The sequence below is a fragment of the Centruroides vittatus genome, unplaced genomic scaffold (genome assembly GCF_030686945.1).
Source record: "Centruroides vittatus isolate TY-2023 unplaced genomic scaffold, ASM3068694v2 contig_299, whole genome shotgun sequence".
Lineage (NCBI taxonomy): Eukaryota > Metazoa > Arthropoda > Arachnida > Scorpiones > Buthidae > Centruroides > Centruroides vittatus.
In genome coordinates, this window is record NW_027121909.1 from 1,815,454 (window position 1) to 1,841,467 (window position 26,014).

General features: G+C 31.7%; 1 protein-coding gene across 3 annotated transcripts in view; it reads right to left on the reverse strand.

The window, feature by feature from the left end:
• Window positions 1-1,938: 1,938 nt before the first annotated feature.
• Window positions 1,939-26,014, reverse strand: part of Nemp (Nuclear envelope integral membrane protein) — a 33,301-nt gene continuing 9,225 nt past the window's right edge. For 2 of the 3 annotated variants that reach the window (XM_067267212.1, XM_067267211.1), the window contains exons 4-9: window positions 24,926-24,998; window positions 23,820-23,913; window positions 20,647-20,862; window positions 10,848-10,972; window positions 10,613-10,774; window positions 1,939-2,200 (exon numbers count right to left, since the gene is read on the reverse strand). In XM_067267212.1, the coding sequence (XP_067123313.1) occupies window positions 2,035-2,200; window positions 10,613-10,774; window positions 10,848-10,972; window positions 20,647-20,862; window positions 23,820-23,913; window positions 24,926-24,998 (836 nt within the window). In that variant the 3' untranslated portion in view covers window positions 1,939-2,034. The remainder of the gene's footprint in view (window positions 2,201-10,612; window positions 10,775-10,847; window positions 10,973-20,646; window positions 20,863-23,819; window positions 23,914-24,925; window positions 24,999-26,014) is intronic. The other variant, XM_067267213.1, reaches the window with a different exon arrangement.

Sequence of the window (26,014 nt, forward strand, 5' to 3'; positions counted from 1 at the left end):
TTGAGGCCGAAGTTTTAAACGCGAAAACGTGTGCGTCGGACGTTCAGCGCCGCTTTCCTGTAAGCCTAGAAGTTCGACAATGGCGTTTGGAAAGTCAGTGGAATCATGCTCGACATTCCAAATGCCATTGTCAAACTTCTAGGCTTACAGGAAAGCGACGCTGAATGTCCGACGTACACGTTTTCGCGTTTAAAACTTCGGCTTCAACCTCGCTATTGACTATCAAACACGTTTCGGCTAATTCGGGTGATTTCGTAATTTTTGATTAGTATTTGAGTACGAATCGTGAGAAAGTTGCCCAAAAAGCCATTTCATGTACTGTACTATACGCATCAATTAATTTAGCATAGTTAAAGTACAGTAGAGCGTCGATAAGTGGAATGGCCGGAAAGTGGAACGATTTTCAGTCGGACTGTCGTGCTGAATCGAATGTTTTTGATACTAAATTTACTTCTAAAGTATAATTTTCATGTTTTTTTATATTCTTTAATATATTTATTTTGTTTGTACAAAATGCAGAAATAATTTTTAACGATACGATAGCCTCGATGATTATTATAAAAATTTTCGTTAGGCTTAAAATCGACGAAAATTCAACACGAAGCGACACGCAACGGAGAAAAATTCAACAGGAAGCGATACGCAACGGAGAAAAATTTGAACATCGGACAGGTTAATGTATTTTTTCGTACAAAGTCGGAAACTGGAACAAATCATTAACTGGAAGGACCCCAGTCCCCAATTGGTTCCACTTATCGACGCTCTACAGTAAATCTTAATTCGAATGATATATCTTTGTCAATTAAGTTTTTGGATTTTGTTCAAAAACACTAGATTTATCTTCGTAGTAGCACGTCTTCAATAATTTCCTATCGTTGAAATGAGTACAGAATTATTCCTGAAAATTATACAAAATTCAATATTTTGCCCAGAAATTTTTTTTTCATTTGTTTTGAACACTTTATACTTATTTACTTATACAGTAATAATGTATGTTTCAATTGGAATAAACTCAACTTTAAATTATCAAAGCTTTTTTTGAATATAAAATTAAAACGAAAAAACCCAAAGCAGCCACAATAACGATATGTTATTTTAATCTATTAGATTTATATTTCTGCAATTAATTTCACTTTATTTTTAATGATAATAATGACACTAATAATTTTTATACTAATAATAATCAATTAGTAGTTTTTTACAAGTCAGTATAAAAAAATTAAGTTTAACTGTTAATTGTAAACATTGCCATAAATTAAAGTATTAGGCTTTCATTAAAATTTTGTATAAAAATCTTAATTTCTTTAGTTTATTTGTTAATTCTTTCAGTTTTATGATAATTTCATCTATGAATGTGTTCGTCTGCTAAATGAAGAATACGAATTTAAATATATTCAATCATTCATTGTAAAAATATTAATGAATTTCCTCATTTATTTATAACTGTAGAGTAATGATACACAGAACATCTTAAAAATCTTTGAAACAAATGATCTGTTGTAAACCAAAAATCTGAGCTTTAATTGAAATAATTCAGGAATAATTCTGTATTCTATAATACTAAACTTGATACAATATGTACAAACTATATTATGGAAAATCAAAATTGTGTTATGGACGATTTGACTATGCTTGTGTAAAACTTAAAATTTATTGGTATGTCTGATTACTGATGTGGAGGATAAAATTTCAACTCTTCAGTTTTGCTAAATATAAAATTTGAATTTAAATTTTAATATAATTATGGGAATTATCTATATTTCAGTTTTTATATATAGCTGAATTTACCTTTGTGATAATAAAATTTATCTATTGCAATATTTCATAATTTGTTATGGAAATGAAACAAATATCAAATTAAAACACAAAACAACATATTAATATTAAATATTTCATTTAGTCTAAAAAAATGAGAAAAATATTCAATAAATAAAAACGTTAAAAAATGACTTGTTTTATTACAAATAAAATTTTGTTCTTAGATTGAAACATTCAACAGATTTATGATGTAAAAAATCATTTTTACATCATAAGTTATAAACTATTATGGTTCCTGTAAAATGATGTATGAGGTGTATCTTCATCTGAGGAGTTTTCATATCTATCATTTTCCTCTGCACAATTCAGCAATGACTCTGAATCATAATCCAAAATTTCTTGATCTGTTAGATGAGAATCTCCTTCTACAAATTGTGCAAATCTGTTTAATAGATATATTTGTATAAATATCAGTTTACCAAAATAAATTTTATCAATTTAAAAAAAATATTAATAATTACATAAAAATGTAATATACAACACTTCACATATACAGAATCTCCCAAAATAACTTCTGCAACCAAATGCTGATTTATGTGAACATCTTTATTTATGATCTGCCAAATATTGACTTGTCTTCAATTGAGATTATTGGTATTTTTAATACTGTTTTTTTGTTCTGGAAGTTTGCAGAAACTACATCCTGGTAAAAGTTATTCTGAGATACTCTATTTCTTGAAGTGCTAGCATATTATGTAATAGACATTTGTTTAAGAATCTGTATACTTTTTCTGGTCGCTTAAAATGTTAACTTGGTTTCTGCAAATGTTAAAATGGGTGTATCTTCCAGCATGTCTAATAAAAGCAAGCATTTTATGTAATGTCTAACAATATATTAGCTTATGGTATAAAACAAAATAGCTAAATGTTTCTGCAAGTTTTTAAGATTTAACTGCTTTGAATGTGAATTATTTGATTTAAAAAAATTAGTCTTTTTAATAAATATGTATCAGTTTTAGCAAAATAATTTTGGTAAATAAGTATTTTTTGTAAACATCACAAATCAGCAAAAAATGTATATTTTACATTTTGATTTCAAGAATATTTAATGGCTGTAAAATATAAAATAAAATAAAATACAGAAACAACTGAAAATTACTAAAGCCACGGTTGCACCATGTAATTTCCAGCTGCGCAGATGACCACAACTGCAACAAATGTGAATTGTGCTCATATTCTTGTGGTCACACATTGTTCACTGACATTGCAACTTGGAAACACATGACCCTATAATAAACCAATAAAATTACAGTAGCTTGCCTTTGACTACTTTCATGAATTTACTGACAGTTTACATTCTACTTCAGAGTATTTGTGAAATTTTAGCCACTTTTCTTATTAAAAGGGCAAGCTGTTCCTTTTCTGAAATGAATAAAAGAAAAAAAGGCAACCATTTTGATAGAGCTGGCAAGAATACACAAAGAGATAAAATCTTCAATAAAATGAAGAATTAAAATCCCACAGGAATTCATGAGCCTGAATAAGCTTGATCAATCTCAATTTTCTAACTTTCTGCCATGATGATGAACTATTTTCAATGTTGCCACTGTATGACATGACAGAAAGGCATTTGCTGATTGGACACACATTTGCAATCGGCGCAAGTAGAACAAACTTTTTGTTTCTAGTTGTGGTTGCAATCGCACTGGTTTTCAAAGGGGTTTACTAGTTAACAAGAACAGCCATCGTGGTTGCAGTTGTCTGTGCGGCTGGGACTCCGGCTTAATATTTTTATCAGAAGTTTCATAGTATGGGTCCTCCCAAACTTTTTCTGACTATTTCATTAGATAATGATTTTATAACTAAAAGATAACAAAAACATATGTCATGTAATAAACATACAACTCAATAATCAAGCTACATAATTATTTTTATTTATGAAATTATAATACAGAACCTCCGTTATTGTTTTTGGTGAGATGTTTTCCTTAGCCAATAGAACTTTCTGCTCAGTTTCTTCCTGGACTGATGAGCTTTTTTGTTGGCTAAATCTCTTATTTTATCCAATTGTTGGTATAAAATTTTTACATCACATTGTTTTACGAAATGTAGATGGGCCAGGTACAATTCTTTTTTCACTATTGTTTTTCATTTGCCCTTGATTAATTTGATTATTTTTATTTACAGATATTTAAGTTGAAACTTAAAATAAATCTTCAAGCTAACAATAAAAAAGTAACATTGGCAACAATGCAGTATAATTTTATTTTATACTATTTGTAGCACTGTGTTCATTGTAGACTACACAGACTGAGTATCAGAAATATAATGATCAGATGGCCAAGGCAATTAAGATGTCAGCCTACCATTCTGGGAGATTTGGGATTGAATCCAGATGAGCAACCAAGAGAATTTCCATGAGCGTTAAATCTTGAATACATTAACCCATCCTCTTACCATGAGGCTGCCCTCATTGTGAGACTGGCTGAACCTATGATGGGTGTAAAATATTATTTTGGGAGTGAAGAGAAAAACAAGAGACTTGTGGTTTGTTAAATCTGACTCAAGTGTGATCTAGTCATAAACCACTCACAGCTGCAGAAATATATCAAACAAGTAAACAATTGGGAGGATAACCACCCACATTTGTGTCAGATGAATATAAAAAAAAGCTTCTCCTGGTGACCAAAGCTTTCTGATTGATTTTAAGTTTGCTCCCAAAAACACTGAAATTGGGGAGAAGGTTAAAGAGTGTGTATAGGTGTGGAGGGTAAGGCTCAGAGCTGACAGCACTTGGATCTCAGATACTCAGCAAGCCCACTGAGGATAGGGAGAGATTACACTCCTCTGGAAAGGATGATCAGATATGGTGAGATCTGAGATCAAATGAAAAGTGCATGGTCCTGAAATTATCAAGGTCACATTGAATTCCTGACTGTTCCAGACTATCTTTGATTCATTAATGTATCACTTGGTATATTGTGGTGACATGATAAGCTGTGTAAATAAACTATATATATGTTACCAGCAAAACCCGATTTCAAAACCCGAAAGCGTGTCAGGCCAAACTAGTTTAGAATTATTATTCAGGTACATTAATGGTTAAAATAAAATTAAAAGGCAATCAATTAGATGAACAATATTTATTCAAACATAATCTACTTAATTATAAAAAACAGGGTTAATGTTACCCTAGATATGGAAGGTGGCAGCTTGTCTCTGATTCCAGCAATCAGAAAACAGAACAGTAGGATGCACGTTCTAACCTAACCTAACATATTCTAATAAATTACCATAATTATTAGCAACCAAATTATTAGAATAGGTTAGGTTAGGTTAGAACATGCATCCCCACTGTTCCCTGTCTTCTGATCGCTGGAATTGGAGACGAGCCGCCATCTTTGATACCTAGGGTAACATTAACCAAAAACCATATTGATTAGAAGTGACACAATACTTGTACAAAATTATAAAATAAAAATAAGCTAATCATACTTATCAGTTTGTATATTTTTTATTAAGCCATGCACTTTTAAAGGTGCATGGCTTAATAAAAAATTAAGGGCCAAGTAGCCTAAAATGAAAGGTCACTTTTATTAAGCCATGCACTTTTTAGCTTTCAAAAATATTTTCAAAAATTCAAACGAAATAATAAAAATAACTTTTAAAATCAAACTAAATTTAAAAATTAACTTATTTGTGTTTTATGATGAACTTAAATTAACCATTAATATATTTAAACATTAATATACTTGAATAATAATTCTAAACTAGTTTGGCCTGACACACTTAATCCAAACTAGTTTGGCATAAAATCGTGTTTTGCCGGTAACATATATACTGTTGAGTGTAGAGGTGTATTTCTAACAAACCTGCACTATGAACATCTCAGGCCATGCATACTCAGCACATTGGCTTCAGGAGACAGAATATAAACAGGAACTTTCACTGTGGATTTGGAAAAAGTGTTTTTAGTGCCCATAGAGCAAAGAGAGCAAGAAACAAGAAAATTTAAAATATTTAAAAATTGCTATTGATGACAAATATCCAGGAATCTGCATGTTATAATATACTGAAGTGCAGAAACATTCAGCTGTTTGTTATACACTATGTACTAATAAACCATTAAATTTTTTTTTTTTTAAAGAAAAAAAAAAAAGACCTGACCTTTCTTTTTAGGCCGACGTAGCCTAAAAAGAAAGGTCAGGTCGTCCAAATGTTTTAATCTAAAAGCACGTAATAAATGGTGGTCTTTTGAATCGACTGTGTCTTTAATTTACAAAAAATAATTTAGCCATCCGATGAAAGAAACAAACTTTTTGCAATAATTCGTCACCAGAGGAATCCCGAAATCTACATTTACCAGCGCATTCTTCTGTGGATAGAAATCAGCCAAAATCTCCGAGTGGAACAGGATGGAACACTATTAGAAGACGTCGTAAGACCAACCTATTCCAGTTTTTTAGAAAATTTTATATTTTTAATTGGATAAATTTTGTGTTTTTTAACTAGAGGCGGCCAAGTAGCCTAAAATGAAAGGTCAGGTCGTCCAAAGTTTTAATCTAAAAGCACGTAATAAATGGTGGTCTTTTGAATCGACTGTGTCTTTAACTTACAAAAAATAATTTAGCCATCCGACGAAGGAAACAGAAACCATTAAATATTACAGGAAATGCTTACTTTTATTAGACAGAGGCTGGAATATATCCATTTCAACATCTGCAGAAATCAGGTTAGCATTTCAAGAAGTGACAAGAAAACGTAGATAGATTCTGAATGACTCACCAAAAATCTTATTTTGACACCAGCAGGAGTTAATCTTTCATGTGGATGTGGACAAACATTTTCAACCTAATTATAGGTCTGCTTCAGGTCTTAAAGTTTTTGTTCTATTTTGGAATTTGAAGAAATACAGTAGAGCATCGATTATCTGACTCAATTGGGGACTGGAATTGATTGGATAACTGAAAAAACAGATAACCGAAAAGTATGAAAAATACATTAGTATACTATATTAGTATATCGCTGTTAACCTGCTTCGCGTTGAATTTTCATTGATGTTAAGCCTAACGAATTTTTTTAAAAAATAATAATCGTCGCTATTGTATCGTTAAAAATTACTTTTTTATTTTGCACAAAATAAATACAGTACTGTACTGTATATTGAAAAATATAAAACAAAAAATATATATTTGGGTTACATATTTTACATAAAGTAGGCCTATACATTAGAAAAAGAAGTCCAAAATTTTCTTTTGCTTCACAGCTGACACTCATTTTTTGCCGCTAAATCTCACACATTTTAAAAACAGCAATTGGGTATCATCGTTAAATAAAATTAAGCCTCGTTTAAATACTGCCTCCCTTTCATGGTCGAGTCAGTGTTGCCAGCTAAAACATGCAAAAATTAAACAAAAATAATATTAAAGTAGCCAAGACATAGCCAAATATTGTAGCGCCACATCACTAGCGGACATTTGAATTTGCCGACTAGAATGCGGTCGGTTAACCGATGTGACGGTTGATCGGGGGTCGGATAATTGATGCTCTACTGTACAATATAAAATTTCAAACTTTGGAATGAATAATGGTAAAAAATATAAATTCCTGGTACTGAATGAAAGATTTGAGCTGGAGTATATATCAGATACACCAACATATCACTGACTAAACAAATTGCAGAACACAAATATGACATAAAAAAGAAACAAACCACTGCTCTGTCCATATATGACTCCAAAACAGGAGTAAAACCAAACTTTGAATGAGCAAGTCTTAATGGATACACCATTCAGTCAGAGTGTGCTAAAACAAGGGACACACTGGAGATTTACAAAGCAAGATGGAGAGGGGAATGCCTCAATTTTAAAGAGGGAAAAATTTTAAGTGTGTGGTAAACATTTTATGATGATCCAAATGGGAACCAAGAAAATTGATCTCATTAATTAAGAAAACATACATGTAAAACCTACATAAATTTATATAATATCTGTTAAAATTCATAAATATCTATATAACATCGATTTACATGTGTAAATAGTTATATTATGAACATTGAATGTGATTTTGAACTTCGTCGTTCATTTGAAAGTTTGAAATTTTATATCATTCTTCTTCAAATTCCAAAATAAAATGAAAAGTTTAAGAGCTGAAGCAGACATATAATTAGATCAAAAACATTTGTCCACAACCACATGAAAAATTCAACTCCTGCTGATGTTAAAATAAGGTTTTTGGTGAGTCAATTAAACAATCCAGCTTATAGAAGCAGAAGTATAGATATTTATGAATTTTAACCATGTTATATAATCAGATTCTGAAACAAATATCTAATACAGAATGCTAGCACTTCAAGAAACAGATAAGTTCTTGAAATGGCAAATTTCAGCATCTGACTATGACATACACATTTTTTCATTTTTGATTCTTTCCATTCTGTGGGCACTAAGTGAGCTTTTTAATCATATCCATAATGGATTCAGCCATGTCCACAATGAAGATAGCCAGGTGGTAAAAGGTGGCCAGGTGGCCCAACATATCCAGGACTGACTACTCCCAAAAAATTCTTGGAGTTTTTCAACCAACTGGATTTATATCTGAATGCCCACAGTAGTAGACTGAAACCTTAACTGTCTGAGACATCTATCATCTACATTCAAATTAATGCAAGAAAAGTTTATAACATTTATTTGAGAATATTGTTTTTGTATATAGTTCAACCTTATATGTTAATAAGTTCTCTAAATTTTTAATTGTGTTTATATCCTCTATTTAAATAGGTTATTCCATCCAAAGAACATAAAAGAAAAATTTGAAAATAAATTAAAAATATGATTAAAAATTACAGCCTGGCATTGTGACAATGTCACAATAAATAACTGCTCGTTATTAATTGATTTGATTTAAACTGAATTATGACATGTATTGAAAGCTGGAAGCAGTATCTTACCACATGCACATTGAAATCTAATTTGAATAACATCATCATCAATGGTTCTTGTTATGATGTCTAATGACGCAAGGCAAATATTGGCACCACTACTGAATTGGTAGTCCTGTCTTTAATTGTTTGGGCCATTGACTTTCTTTAACATAGGAAGTATAGGAAGTTGACCATCAGTGGCTGGCTCTGTCAAGTAGCTTGTTCAGAAACTGAATTATCATGCGACAAGTGGAGCAAATAATGTGTTCAAAATTTCGTTTGTAAACAGGATATTTGTAACCCGATGTTTGACTGTGTTATAATTTAAAAATGTTTATTTTCTGGAAATGTATTCTATCTATTGTTGTTCAATAAAAAGTTAAAAAACAATGGGATCGGTAATATTTTAAAATGTTTGTAAATTCTAAAAATAAATTATAAATATCTGTTGTTAATAATTTGTCCGCTAATCTCTCGAAGTTGGTTATAAAAGAGTAGTTTCTTTTTACTCGTCTTTTAATCTGAAAATATTTTATTTTTAGAATTTACAAATATGTTTTTGTATTCTATCTAGTTTTTTTAATATAAATATAACAATATAAACAATGAACTAAATGAATAATTAAAAAAAAGTTCTCTAATTTTATAATATTAACTATACACAATGTTAAAATTTTTAAGACCACAGGTTTGAGTATATTAATTATCAGAAAATTTCTTTAAATAAAAATCATAGCAAATTTTTTAAATAGTTCAACTTATGTATCATATCATTACATAAAATATTGATCTATCAATAATTGAAAAATTTACTGTAATTATCAAGTAAGAGAATTTTTAAAGAAAGAGTGAAACAATTTGAATATACCATAAATCCTCTAATAGATACCTGGTCATCTATTGGAGAGAATATACTTAGCTCCACTGTATGTAAGAGACCTGGTGTCTATTCCATTCTCATACAGTTTTTCATCCAAACTAGTGATATAAAAAGGGAGAAATATGGTTCATTCTTTGTCCACCAATACCTTTATGATTTTCCCCATCCATTCTCTCCCAATGAAAACTGCAGGGTAATTGATAAGAACTTTTCCTTTTTATTTTTAACAGAAAAAGCACACTACCAACAACATTACTATTGTAAGCATAAAGTTTATGTGGTATTACTGTATCTATGTTTCATGAATTTTTCTAGCCACTATCTGCTAGCTGTAAACACTGCATTTTGTTTATCATTTTCATCTAACTGGGTGAAGATTTCTCTTGCCTTGTCTATCTCAGACAAGAGAAATGTTCACCCATCCATCTGAAGATAGTTATTTTTCTCTTGCTGCTCACAGATCCATTGCAGAACCTTTTCTTCTAATTCTTCACTGATCTTCTTGCACTCTTTTCCTGCCAGCCTCTTTGTTTCACTCTTATTTTTGATAGTCTTAAAAGCTTCATGCTTGCTTCCACACATGTGAATTTGTTTTGAATGCACATTGAATTTCTGTACTGCTACTTTTCCATTTGTTTTTTTTGTTTTTTGTATATATTGCATATGTTTTCAGTTCGAAGGTGACACTTTAAAGCCTCTTGGTTGTCATTCCAATCGACATCGAGTTCACTGACCTGTGTAAAGTAGAGAGTTCAAAAGAGAAAATACAGAAAGATGCACCCTATGTTGTAGTAAAAATATTTTTCAAGAATTTCCACAGGAAAATTACCATAGCATATACAGAATACTCTTAAGCTGAGCATAGAAATTTAACAACACCTGGTATCTAGTTAACAGTTTGAACTAAACATTTATAGGTGAGTTAGCATCTATTGGAGGATTTACAGTTACACTATTAAATTAAATTTATTTAATTTAAATTTTTATGAATTGAAAAAATATTTAAAAAATTGATAATGTAAGTAACACACTAAAATGTAAAATGTAAATACCTGATAGGGTCATTTAGTTTCCTTAATGTTTTCCAAGCATTGCAATCTGGACTGCGGCAATACTTTCTTAATTCTTCCAAAGCTTTCTTTGTTTCTTCATTTGCTTGTTGTATATATTCAGTTTCTGTTAATAATTTTACTTTTGGTGGAAACCATCTCCTCCTACTCAACAGATAATCTGTTTTAAAAAACTTTAACTTACAATGAATATTTTGAACTGTATTTATTATCTTACCATAACATTCGGCCTCTTATCAACCATTTTTGTGGAAATACGTGTATTGTAATAATTGTAATGATAATTACTGTTGGTACTTCTCTGAATTCAGAACTGAAGAAAATTATGGACAATCCTATTAGCTAAAATATTTTAAATTATTATTGTTATATTCATTGATTTTGTAATAATAAAAAATAAACAAATATTATATTTCATACAAATAATAATAACTATTTATCGATTATACCTAAAAGATGAATGGATTTTTCTTGGAATATTTTAATATGCTAATTTTAATTAATAAATAATGTAATTTCATATTGTCATCTCTTAAATAATACTTTAATAATTAGAATTAAATAATTTAGAAACTTTGAAAAAACTGATTTAGGGCCACATCTAATTTCAGAGGGATATCATAAGACCACATTTTATAGAGCAGATTATGTAAGTGTATATATTCAGTATACACATATTAAAAAATATATAATTTGTTTCTAGATATATATCTTTAGAAAAATATATATAAAATATATTTTTATAATATAATATGAATTAAAAATTTCTGAATTTTAATATAACCTATCATATTTCAGTATCTAAATTTTAGGATTAGGTTGGAGATGTTCGGTATAGGAGGCCGTGGCAATCTGAGCTCCTGTTTTGGATCGTAATTTCAGCGGATATTTTGGATATCGGTTCAAGTGCGGTACACCGTTAGAAAGGACTTTGTTTGCTGGTTCGTAGTACACCTTAATTGTTTTGATAGGTTAATTAGGGGAGGAGTTAGAGGGGTTTTAATTTTGTAACTTTGGTAGGTTAAAGAGGGTGGGGACCTAAGGTTAGGGGGGCAGGAATTGGGAGCACAAATAGGGGGTCCTTTTCTAGGAGGGGAGTGATTTTGGTAAAGTTCTGTTAAGTTTCCTACGTGTTACACTAGTTTAAATTATACTTAGTTCATGTATATTTTTAAATATAATGAGCTTTGTAACGGCCTTTCCCACTGTAGTAACGGTCTTTTCTAACTGTTTTTTTTTTTTTTTTTTTTAAATGGGTTTTCAGTACTTAAGCTTTATTTGGGGTTAAATTTTTGTTGTTTTAGGTTAAATAAGGTTAAATAGTTAACTTTTATTTTAATTAGTCAATTCTCTAGCTCTCTTTGGTAGTTGAATTATTTTCAACTGTATTTAACGAATTAGTAGACTTAAGTTCTCTAGATTATTTTAATTGTATTTATTAATTAATTATTGATCTTTTTATGCCTTGTTTTCGTCATTATATAGTTGTGTTAGTCTTCATTCTCCAATTTTATCTTCGTGTCAACCGGAGGGTTTTCTGTATATTGGGCTCTTGAGGAGGTGGCCAGTTCTGCTCCTCCTCTCCCTCCACTAAGTTGCACAGGTTGTTAGTAGGGTTTGCACTTCACTCATTTTTCGCCTTAGCCCCCCCTCAAGCTTTTAGTGTTGTGTGCTACTCGGCTATGGCTTCTCAGTGCACGGCCTCTGAGCAGAGTATTATTATGGATGATAATTTTGAAGAATCATTTACGACTCCTGAAGACTGTATCATTCACGAGGCGGGTGAGCTCCTAGGTGGGATCTTAGGTCTCTTGCCAGAAAATAATGGCAATTACATTACTAAGCCGCAAAGGATGGCAGTACGGGAGAAAGTAACTAAACTTTTTGGATGTGTTAACCAATTGCTTGGCATTGTTAAGGAAGCTAGAAACAATCGTACTTCTCAACCCACTACTACTGCTCCTAACCAATTATCTTATTCAGAGGTCCTTACGACCAACTTAAAACAAAGCAAGACGACATCTGTTATTCAGAAAACTTTGAACAACAAAATTAACAAAGAAGGCTTGGGGGCAACCATGCGGTGCTAGTATACCCTAGGCAAACAGAGAATGGGTCCAGGATAAATATGGATGAAGTAGCTAAAACAATCAAACAAAGGGTTGAACCCCATCGTATTGGAGTACAGGTAAAGTCTGTCTTTAAAATTAAAGGAGACGGAATATGCGTTCGAGTGAAGAATACTAAGGATTGTCAACTATTGACTAACGCAATTCGAGCCTTACCCGAGGTAGCTGATAAAATCGAATGCAAACAGGCAGAGGGCAGGAAACTGCGCTTAATTTTTCTTAATGTCCCTGATTCTATCTCAGCAGAAGAAATACCTGAGGCACTATTTGAGCAAAATGATATTTGGGGTCAAATAAGAAGAGAAGAATTACTACAAGACTGTAAAGTTCGGACAATTATACATAGGGGAAGAGTGAAAGAAAATTGTGGTCACGTTGTTCTCTCGGTAACTCCTAAGATCCGTCAAGTAATATTAAACAGTAAGTACGTCTCTCTGGGTTGGGCCAGTGTACGTGTAGATGACTTTGTACCGCTAATTAGATGTTACAACTGTTGCGATTATAATCACATGGCCCGTGACTGCAATAACAGGCTTACCTGCAGCCAATGTGGAAGAGAGCATAAATATACAGATTGCACGAGGAAACACAAAACACCATCATGCATTAATTGTAAAGAACACAACGAGAATCAACCTACTAATAAACACATTACTGAAGATCATAATGCCTTTAATGCACAATGTCAGATCACTCAGAGATTAAAGCAACAAAGTATCAAACAAACAGACTATGGCATATAACAATATAACTCCTTCCACTCACACTGGTATCGTCTCCTCCAACACTGCTAATAGTCGCCTTACGAATAACGTCAACATAACTCAGATAAATCTGCAGAGATGCAAAGCTGCTTCTTCTTTATTGCTGAAAACTGCGGAAGATTGGAATTCCGATATACTGTTAATCCAAGAACCGTACCTGGTGAACAACAGTATTGTCCGGTTCGGGAAATGGAGGAAGTATCCTCCAAAAGACTATACAACCCGTATTACTACCGGTATTTTGGTACGTAACAAGAATCTTAACACTCAGTTTTGCCCTACTTGCAGTACTGAGAGGGTTACTACCATCCTGCTAACTTTCGATAATGGCGTCTTGTACCTCTCCTCTGCCTACTGCTCTCCTAATGATCAGCTCGAGAACCTTATCAATGATCTTGACAATATAAACAACTCTATTGGTCATCACCCATGGCTTATTGGGGGTGATTTAAATGCCAAATCTACAATTTGGCACAGTCCGTTTGGTGACCCCAGAGGACACCTTGTAGAAGAATTTATGGCCAAAAACTCTCTTACTTCTAGGAACACCAGTAACCTTCCAACTTATTTCACTGATAGAGGCAAAAGTTGGGTAGACGTTTGTCTCACCAATTCTTTTTCCCACCATTTAATTACCTTCTGTGAAACTTCTGACACCATTACTGCCAGTGATCACCGGTATATCCGGTGGAATCTCCAGAATATCCGGACTAGCAACACTAACACTGAGGCCAAATACCACACAGATTGGCATCAGTTCCAAGATGTGTTCAGGGACATCTGGTTGAAGGCTAACCCTTATAAAGTGGACATCAATAAATTAGTGGACACCTATTCTAACTCCATTCTCCAAGCTTACCACAAGACAACCACTAGTACTGCTAGCAAAAAGAAGGGGGCACCTTGGTGGAACAAGGACCTGGAGGTGTTAAGGCAGCAGGTGAAGGCTAACCTTAAGTGCCTCCAAAGGTCCCGGGACCCCATTAACAGAGAAGACACCAGGAATAAATATAGGCAATCTCTGAACAACTACAAAACGCAAATTAATAAGGCTCGGACACAGGCCTGGAGGGCCTTCTGTACTAAAATGGGCAATCTTTCTGTTTGGTCGGATCCTTATTACATAGTATGTAAGCCAAGAAAGAACACTAGTATCCCAATTAACCTTTGCAAAGACAATGGGGATCATACTACAACTTATAAAGAAACTATGGAACACCTTATGGACGTCCATTTTCCATTGGATGATGCCTCTAATGACACTCCCAGACAAAAAGACATCAGAAACAACATGAATGTCCTCCCTGAAACAGATGACGATGTTCCCTTTTCATATAACGAGGTGTACAGGGCTGTCAAATCTTTAAAAAACAAAAATCTTAGATGATGTATTACTAGGGCTGTAGAGACGGCATTGAATGCATGTTTGAGCATTAGAGGCGTAATACCATCAAGTCCCCTGGACTTGATGGTATTACGCCTCTAATGCTCAAACATGCATTCAATGCCGTCCCTACAGCCCTAGTATACATCTATAATAAGTGCCTACAGCAAGGGGTCTTCCCAAATAGTTGGAAGCATGCAGACATCAAATTTATCCCTAAAAGGGACAACGAAAACATTAAGAAGGCTGACCAACTTAGACCCATCAGCCTCCTTTCCGTTCCAGGGAAGGTTTTGGACGGCCTCATTATCAAAAGGATTAATCATTTTCTCAATACTAATAACCTCCTAAATAAACAACAATATGGCTTTGTAAAGGGCAAATCTACTTACCATGCCATCAATAGGGTTACCAAATATATTAATAACTCATGGAAAAAAGGAGAGCACACTCTACTCATTTCAATAGATTTTAAAAATGCATTTAATACTCTGTGGTGGCCTGCCCTAATGGACCAACTTAAATCCTTTAAATGCCCTCAGAACCTTTACAAAATACTGCTCAACTATTTGGAAAACAGGACCGCAGGTATATACAACTATGGTGAAAGAATCATCCGTCTCTTGTCCAGGGGTTGCCCTCAGGGATCCCGTTCGGGACCAGGTCTTTGGAACATTGCCTACGACGGACTGCTTCAACTCAACGAGGATAACACCAACCCCAGTTCTGGTATCATTCAAGGGTATGCGGATGATACCCTTGTGATGTTGTCAAACTACAACAACGAAATACTACAACAAGACGCTAACGAAATTTTAGACAAAATTCACGAATGGTGTGTAAATAACAATCTTCAAGTGAATTTCAACAAATGTGAAGCCATGGTCTTATCTAAGGGGAGACAACTTAAAAAGCCCTTGAGGATATTCATGAATCATCAAAGGATTAAAAATACTACAAGTCTCAAATATCTTGGGTTAACTTTTGATCAAAATATGAGGTGGGCATCACATATCACCAATGTTACTAATCGTGCCATCAAAATTTCTAACGCACTCCAATGTATAAGCCATAGGAGTTGGGGGATGAACGAGAAGTTCATCAAAATAATCTACAAAGCATGTATTGAAACCATCATTCTCTATGGCGCCCCCTTCTGGGCAGAGGCGGTCGACAATGTTCGCACCAAAAAGAAATTAAACAAAGCTCAAAGACTCTCCCTTCTCAGGTTGTGCAGAGCTTATAGGACTGCCCCGACGGCTGCTCTCCAAGTTCTTTCTGGAGTCCTTCCCCTCCACATTAGGGCGAAGGAGGAGATGTGGCGGTGGCACCTGCTCAACGGAGGGACAATCGACGGACAAGACAGTGAACTTTACAAATTTATGGAGATTGGGCTTTTTCCCAACTTGAACGAGCCCCTTCTTTCCCACCTTACATCTAACCTAAATGGTAAGCCCGAGGTCTCAGAACCCCATCCCAGTATCGCGGTGATATTTCTATCTTAGACTTTCATGACAATCCCAACTATTATATACAGATATTCACCGACGGATCTAAAAGCCACAGCAAGGTGGGATCAGCATTTGCGGTTAAGGAATGCAACAATAGCAATTTCTCTTACCAGGCAAGCTATCGTCTTGCCAGTATCTGCACAATTACTCAAGCTGAACAGTTCGCCATTCTGCAAGCTCTTAAATATGTTAACAACTCTAAGATCAGGAATCGACATATTACGATCTGTTCTGATAGCCAAGTCGCTATCAGGAGAATAGTCAACAATCTTGGCTCTCTCTCTCTTCTTATTCGGGAAGAAATTCTCTGCTCACAAAACAGCGTGGCCTTCTCATGGATCAGGGGCCATACAGGGGTGGAAGGGAACTCTTTGGCGGACTCCCTCGCAAAGCAAGCTGCTGCTTCCTCTGCCACCCCCACCTACTGGGAAGCCTCAGACATCGCTATTAAAACCACGATTCACAGTACCGCCATCCAGTTGTGGCAACGCAAGTGGGAAGACGGAGACTCCGGAAGAGCGACCTACCAATACTTTCCAAACATCTCGTCCAGACTTCAAAACAAGAACTTCTGCGCCAACTTCCATAACACACAGCTCCTGACAGATCATGGAAATTTCCGGCAATACCTACATCGATTTGGACTTAGGGAACATCCCTATTGTGACTGTGATGACATCTCCTTACAGAATGCCACTCACTTGATCTTTGACTGCACCAAACATGACAATCACCGGATTAATCTGGAAAGAGTAACGCTAAAAAAGGGCTTCAATTGGCCCTGTCCACCACAAGCTCTCGTGGAAGATCCGGATATTTTTGCAGCCCTAGAAAAATTCATCCGCGCTACCGGCGCACTGGACCCTACCTTTAACTAGTTTGTCCTACTGTTATTGGACCTTTTGTATGTTTATTACTGTATTAATGTTTGTATGTTTATTACTGTATTAATGTTTGTATGTTTATTACTGTATTAATGCACCCATTATGCCGTACTTAGTTTTTTCCTTGTCATCTTTTTTTTTTCAACTTGTAACTTATATATTCATTGTATATATTTTGTATATTATCTTTTGTTTGGTTAATAAATGCAATACAGGCGCTGATGAGTCTTCCTACTTCACCATCTATCCTATCTTACTTTTTCTTCACCTCCCACCTTCCTCAACTCTTCTCACAGCAAAGAATATTTTGTTCCAAAACAGAATTTTTTTTAAAATTCATTTTGTAATGGTGAGCCTGAAAAAGGCTTCTCAAGCATGCTGAAAGTGTTTGTTTTATTAAATTTCTATGTAGAAAGGTGCATAAGGTATGTTTAGTGCTTTCTTGAAGGGTTAATTTGGTGTTGATTGGTTGTGATGACCTCGTGCTAACCTGTTTTGCATATTTCTTATTTTTGTATTTTTTTCAGGTGGGTAAATTTATTACATTTATTAATTATTTTAATAATTTGCATTCATTTCTATTGTTATGGCATCAGGTTGTCACAGTGTATCACAGCTTGTTTACTAGTTAATTTTGTATGTTTGGAATATTGTGTATTAATTACCATGTATGAGATTTTGTATTGGATATTTTATTTATGTATTGAAAGAAATTGTACTAATGCACTGGATATTGCATATATATAATGGTTATTGTAGTTTATGTATTGGATTCAGGGCCGGATTATCGAATAGGCAAAGTAGACAAATGTCTAGGGCCCGTAACTCGGAGGGGCCCGGCTTCAGTGCAGAAGATTTCTCTGTTTGAAAACGAGTTAAAAATTATATTTCAGAAATTCGATAGGACAGAAGAGGCTGTATTTAACAATTCTTATCTTACTAAGTCCGCTCGACTAGCCATTACCTAAAAAAAATAAAAAATAAAAAAAAAGGTCAACAGCCACCCGTGCGTCAGCAGTAATGTACAGTACGCCACGGGATCTCTCACGCCGCCTAGAAATATTCCCAGGGCCACGTAGTACGTAGCGTCTCGTGGTAGTACTGATGTATGGATGGTTATGATTTATTTTCTAAATCTACACTTATACGTCGCGACATCGCATATTTGATACAGCGTTCAAGTTGCTCGAGTGCGAAGATATTACAATTCAATAGTGTTTTATAAAAGAGTTAAAAAGGGTGACACTACGGTATGACTTGGGGTGACACCACGATATCCGCACCGAGTGTCACCCATGCTAGCTACGCTAATGTCACATTATATAAGATTTGTTTAGAAGCAACTTATTTAAATGGGGCCCCAATTTAAATTTTGTCTAGGGCCCGCTAGAGGCTTAATCCGGCACAGATTGGATTTTATATCTAAAAACTTGGACTCTGTACAGAGATTATTATATTTACTGTATTTGTGTTTATGTTATTGAACAATATGTTTGTATTTTTTTTTTTTACTTTGTTTCCTGTACATAGAGTAAAAAAAAAAAACCTTGTATTAAATAAATTAATAATAATAAAATAGTGCTTTCTTATTCTAAGCTATTTTCAGACTATCAGGAATCACATAAATCAAATGAATTGAAGGTAGAATTCATTTCATTTAACTGACTTCTAGTAAAGCATAAAAAAATAACCAAAAAAGTTTGGCTGAGAGATTATGTAATTTGGGCTTGATTAGAACACATGACCTTCAAAGCAATATCAATCAACTTTGTTAGCCATGTGCTGATTCATAATCTTCAGTTAAAAGAACAAGTTTACTTTTTCAGATTCATTACTGACATGATCATCATGATCATGTGTTGAATTGCCACATTCAGCCCTTTGAGATTCTATGCTGAAGATATAATCTCCAGCTTTTTCTTTCTGCTACAATGATTCTCCAGCTAAATAATCTTAATAATTTTAGATCTTCTGTTTTGTCCAACCATCTTGCTTTGTGACTGTTCTTGAAGTCGGATTCATCCTGTTGATCAAGATATAGACAAATTTTGGCAGCTAGTTTGGATGCATTCTTTCAACATAATCCAGCAATCTAATTTGACTCGCTTTAAAATTCTTGTTATACATGTGATACTGTACAGTTGGCATATTTCTGTGAGATGTGGACAATAACAAAGTAAGATGAAAAACAGCTATATATACGTGGTACAATCCAAAAGTTCGGGGAATACAGTAATCTACGACAACAAAAGCATGCATTTGAAGTTACAGCGTATGAAATGGATTCTACCAAACCATTTCTACGTGTTCAGGTTAATTTCACCCATGTCATGTGATTAAACCGCAAGCGCTGCTGTTTTTTTTCCGGAGATAGTTACCTTTGTCCTGCGATGTAATCAAAGTGGTGTTTCAAGATCAACCTCCAACATTAAATTTTGTCAGCGTTTAGGTAAAACACCTATGGAGATTTTAAACTTGCTAAGAAAGGTGTACGGTGATTCTGCTGTGAAAGGTCACGGTGAAGTTGAAATGTTGGAGGTTGTTCTTGAAACTCCACTTTGATTATGTCGCAGGACAAAGGTAACTATCTCCGGAAAAAAACAGCAGCGCTTGCGGTTTAATCACATGACATGGGTGAAATTAACCTGAACACGTAGAAATGGTTTGGTAGAATCCATTTCATACGCTGTAACTTCAAATACATGCTTTTGTTGTCGTAGATTACTGCATTCCCCGAACTTTTGGATCGTACCACATATAAACATCCCAAAGCATTTGTAGCATAAAATAGTTTGATTAATTAAGGCTGTCATTTGGTTTATGAAAAATAGCTGTAGCATTTTAAAAACACAAGTCTACCAAGAATTTTTGATCCAGTCCAGAATAATAAATGGCAAAAATGAAAAAATATATTTATCCAAAACTTTACATTCAAAAAGTAGGAAAAGTAGGGCATGCTACAGAAAGCACGATAAAGTAGGACATTTTAACAAAAGGTAAGAAAGGAAGGACATATGGGAGCCCTGTGAAATTTAATACTATTAGTAAAAACATTTTATAAATGCAAATATATTCTATCAGAATTAAATCATTGGTGAATAAACCCAAACTATTTTAAATGAAAAAAATAATTCACTTCTAAATCAACTTAATTCTTAATCAATGCTAAGATTATAAAGTTATTTTTAAAAAAAGACATTATGAACAATAAAGGAAAAATAATGTCTTTACACAGATTATTTTACTAAAAATGTTTCCAGTTTATTTAATTACATTTATTTACAATATAATTTGTAAACAATAAAGAAATTTTATTAATACTTAATATAAACACAGATTTTTACCTGCAAACTCCACTGAATCAGATTTAATGTTTTATAGTTTGTGACTGGTCCATAATAATAACAAATAGTACTACTGATTACAGCAATAATAATAAAGTAAGCTATTAGAAATTCCCTGTATGATTCTACAAGTGACTTTATGTTTTCCCATATCAGTTGTAATAAATAAAGCACCAGTGACCATCCAAAGATTAATATACTGTATGCACCAACTTTCTAAATAAAAAAAAATGTATTTCAGCTTCTAATATCTACTGATATTATTCACAATTTATGTTATAATCATAAATATAAAATAATTTCATACTTAAATAAATAGTTCATATAAATAAACAACATTATAATCATCATACCTTTCTTCTCTAGCAGTTATTTTATTCTTGCAAATATCATATATGCTTTTCGAAAAAATCATTGTTCCTGAAAATGGACATTTAAACATCTAAAAATGTTTGCAAGAATAAAATAAGTTCTGCAAAAATAAGATATGATAATTATAATGCTAAATTAACAAATAATAACAAATATAAGTATTTTTATCCACAGCATCTACTGAAAAATGATCATAAAACAAAGAAAAATGAAAAGATATTTGACAAAATATAGAACTAAACATATTTAATTGAATCTCTAGAATTATAATTAATACATTTCAAACTTTAAAAATTAATTTCAAAACTTTGTAAAAATATTATTCTAACTTTTAATGCAAGAAGCCTTAAGTTTTAAAGCCATATTTAATAAATAATATAAAATAAATTAAATTTGGATGGATAAATAATTTTTAAATGTACAATCCAACAATTTTGAAAGTAAAGTAAAAGATACATCAAATTTTCAAATTTTATTGTAATTCTTAGGATTTAATTTAAAATTAAAGAATATTCTTTTCTTTTTTTGATGTACAACTGAAAATATCTGGCTACTTTTTATATTAATCTGGCTATTGATGATAACTAATAATGTATAAATAAATATAAATGATTAATACAATAAAAATATACCAAAAATAATGTTTTCAAAATACAGCATAAAAAGTAATAATGTGAGATAAGCAGAGGGTCAGGGGGAAAACCTCGCTGACCACTTACGCTGCACCATCAGTTAAAATTGCACTATCAGTTTTCATTAAAGTAAACCTGATGAAAAATGTAAAACAAATTAAAAATTTAAATATTCTAAAATCCATGGGAAACACACATGCTTACATTGAGACAACACACGTCCCTTGAAAAAAAATATATTGAATAACAGCGTTTACACTTAAAAATTGTGAAATTTTGCATGGAAAACTTCCCTAATTTTTGAACCATGTTAAAGTGGAATCATGTTGTAAAAATGCTGTGTTGTACAAGGAATACCTGTACATATAAATACAGTATACTCTTGCTAATACAACCTCTCAATTAGCTATTATGCACTTCGACTTCCTTGAAAATATTAGTGATGTCATACATCCTATTTTTCTGTTTACTCAGGTTTCATTTTTGTGTACATTACAGATCACATCATTCATTACCATTAAGTCTCTCAATAATCTGGTACTCCTCTATGTAAGGAATGGCTGTATTAGCAAGAATCTGGTGCAGTGATAAACAACCTTTTCTGGATGTAAACTGTAAGTGAATTTCATAGGCTTCTAGTGGGCCACAAACATATCCTTTTTATATTATTAGAGCATGCCCTAAGCCTGCTGAGTATTGAAATAATCCACAATAGATACTAACATAACATACGCTAATGGTTTACAAACTAGTAATACATAGTTTATTTTCATCTTTTCACTGGTAAAATTTAATTTGAATATTCTTCATCATAGATATCAGCTTAATTAGGGGTGCATAATGGCATGAGGCAGAAAATAGAAAAATTAAATTAAATTGCCAAAGCCCTGGGGGCCACATATTAGGATCTCAAAGGCCATGGATATTCTTGACTGGTCTAGTGTATATGAATTACTCATAAATTTAAACTTGAAACTATGTTATTTAATTTAATTTTATGTTGTCTAGTTCTATTAAACTCAATTAAAGCAATAAAATTACCTTACCAGAACTAGAAATAAGTATAACATTTAAATTTAATAATAAATATTAACTGTAGGGTAAATAACTGAATCATATATTAAATAAACTAAATCAAACTACCAGACTATTTATATTGAATATTTTAAAGATTATAATTTAATTAATTACTATATAATTTGTACACTAAATGTGGATGATGATATAGAAATTTCTACCTCATTTCTCATCAGAAATTTAATTATAAAAATTAATGAAATAAAACAATTTAGAAACTTTCTTCTTCCTAATGTTTCTAAATTATTTAATTGTAATTCTAATCATCCAATTTCTCAAAAATTATAACATTTCTTACTTTTAGTATGCAAATTACATAATTAATTAATTAAATTATACCTTTAAACTAGTCTGTACAAACAATCTGGTAGTTTGATTTGGTTTGTATATCAAATAATTTCAACTTAATCTAAAATTTTCAGACTAAGCAGCTGTCTTTTAATCTAAATGAAAAAAAAAACAAAAAACATCAGAAGTTTTACAAAGTGTACAACTCCTTAATATTCTAATTTCTCAGTTGTTTCAAGTCAAAGAAAGGAATGTTTTTTATTTATACTTTCACAGATAGCAATTTATATATATATATGTATATATAAAAGGTGTTTTTCAAAGAACTCATTTCTCAACTGATATATATATATATTATATATCAGTTGAGAAATGAATTCTTTGAAAAACACCTTTTATATACTTAGTATATTTTAAAATGCTTGTGGCTTTTATGTGCAATTTGTACTACTGATTGAAATTTTGGGCACTGCTGGTCTAAATTAAGATCACATCTCAATTCCTACCATATTTTACATAAACAGAATGACCCATAAAATACCTAATCCTAAAACAAAATCTTAAAAGATGGATTCTTAGTCTAAAAATTTCTAGTTACTTTAAATTTATGAATTATACTCATTTAATGTTCAATAAAACAATATCAATAACTTACTTATTTGAAAACTCAATAACATTAATATAAAAGCTCATATTCAAATACACATAAACATCTTTGCTTTTTATACATACCATATTTGAGACCTTAGAGTAGTGTTTTAAAATTAATATTGTGTATATTTCAAAAAATTACAAAATACTTACTTTTGGTGTTATTCTACTAATAAGAAAAACTATTATGAGAAAAGAGGCAAATACTCCAAAGCTTATCCCTGCTGCATAATGAAATAATATATTTCTGTAAATATTAAAATTATTATTTTAAAATGTAAATCTGTAAGTTACAATACATGCAAAAAATAACTCAAAATTTATTAAGTATTGCTAAATGTTTAAACATGTAATAATTTAATTAGTTAAATTACAAACAAAGTCTATCAAAATAATCACTTTTTAATTCATTTTCATGTTCCAAGTAGGCTGAAAAGAAAATGTCATGTAAATCAAGTCCAACATATAGTAATAAGCAAATTATACTGCCACCCTGTGATACAGCTAATTAGAAAAATGCAGAGTATTGCATAATTTGGAGTGAATTATAGTTAAGCTACCATCTTGTATTAAATTTTACAATTAAAAATAAATTAATTATCAATAGTATAACCTAGTTAAAATCCAGTGGTATATTTTATTATTAAAAAGGAGTCAGGATAATAAAAATATTCTAGAAAATGAAATGAATTAGATGATGACCGTTTTGATAGACTAGCTTTAATTTAATTAATTTGAAAATGGTTGACTAATGATTTTTTTATTTTTACTTTAACATTTTTTTACAATAGTTTTTGGTAACATTTCATTTAAAACAAAATTAAGTATTAAAAATAAAGAAAAATAAACATATAAAATAGTACTACTATTAAAAATAATTATTCAAATTAACTGTGTTTTTAATTTTCATTATTTTAAACTCCTTGTACTATATGGACATAAGAGGGCCTTTTTTCCATACCTACTGTGGGGTTTAGTCAAGCCCAATCTATTTCTCTATACAAGATACTTTGAATAAAAACCCATTTAATATAGTCATTAACTTAAACTGCTTGTAAATAATATTTAGTTTTTATATTAAATTTAAGTTAACAGCAATTAATATTTATATCTTTATCAATTAATGTATCATATACTTCATATTTAGAAAAGTTTATTAGATATTTTGAAAGTAACTTTTTATAAATTAAATATGAGAAATAAATTGGAGAAAAATTATAGTAATAAATAAAAGTAGTTTTTATTAAAGATAATCTTACCTGCTTAAATTTGAAGCAGAAAAAAATATTAGTATTCCAGCAGATACTTGTAACAATCTCCAAAAATTTATATCTACAAAGATAACATTAATATATAAGAATCTAACTAAAACTTTATTCTGAAAAACTATAAACTTGATTTGTAAAAAATTTTTAGATAATATAACATACAATTGAAATAAGGGTATTTAATTAAAACATTCCTATTCAAAAGAAATCTGCAGGTACACCTGACATCTGACAGTTAAAAATTAACAGTAGTTGTATTCTTTAGAATACCTGAAAATGATTTTTGTGAAAAAGAAAAAATAGTACATTAAGTAACTACCAGAGGGAATTTTATACCACAGAATGTAGTAATAGTGAAATTCTAAGAGTGTAATTGTAAAACAAAAAACCAGAAATCTAAATGTAAAATGTGATTAATAAATTTTATAGTATGCTGATTTGATGCAAAAAAAGATTGATGCTATACTAAAGTGCTTAAGTTAATATAGCTAAAATAAAAATTCAATGCATCCACCATTCTGATGTTCAAAAAAATTAGCAATTATTTATTGTGACATCATCACAATGCCAGACTGCAATTTTTAATCATATTTTTAATTTATTTAATTTAAAATAGATGCTCTCCATCTCAAAGTAAAAGTGTGATATAACCAAGTACTAAAAATTCTGGGCTTACACTAAACAGATTATACATGCTATGTAATCTCTATCCTCTGTTCTTTCATCAGCAAGTGTTTCTGATATAAAATTAGAATTATGCATTAGAATATCACATATTATTGGGGGAAAAAAATAAAATAGTTTTTGGATGATGACTACATCAAATAATGCATTATTGTTGCAGCTGAAGAAATTGTTTTAGAAGTCAACATTTTCAGTCAATCAGCTTGTCACATCAAACTGTAACATGACGAATTGATAACATTTCAAATGAAATTTGTTCAATCCTGAACATGGTTTCTAAGAAGTTTGTGTATTTCTCAATGGCTTTGGATGAAACAACAGATATTAAGAATATGGCTCAACTTGCTATTTTTATTCAAAGCATGGATAGTGATATAAATATGACTAAAGAGTTTC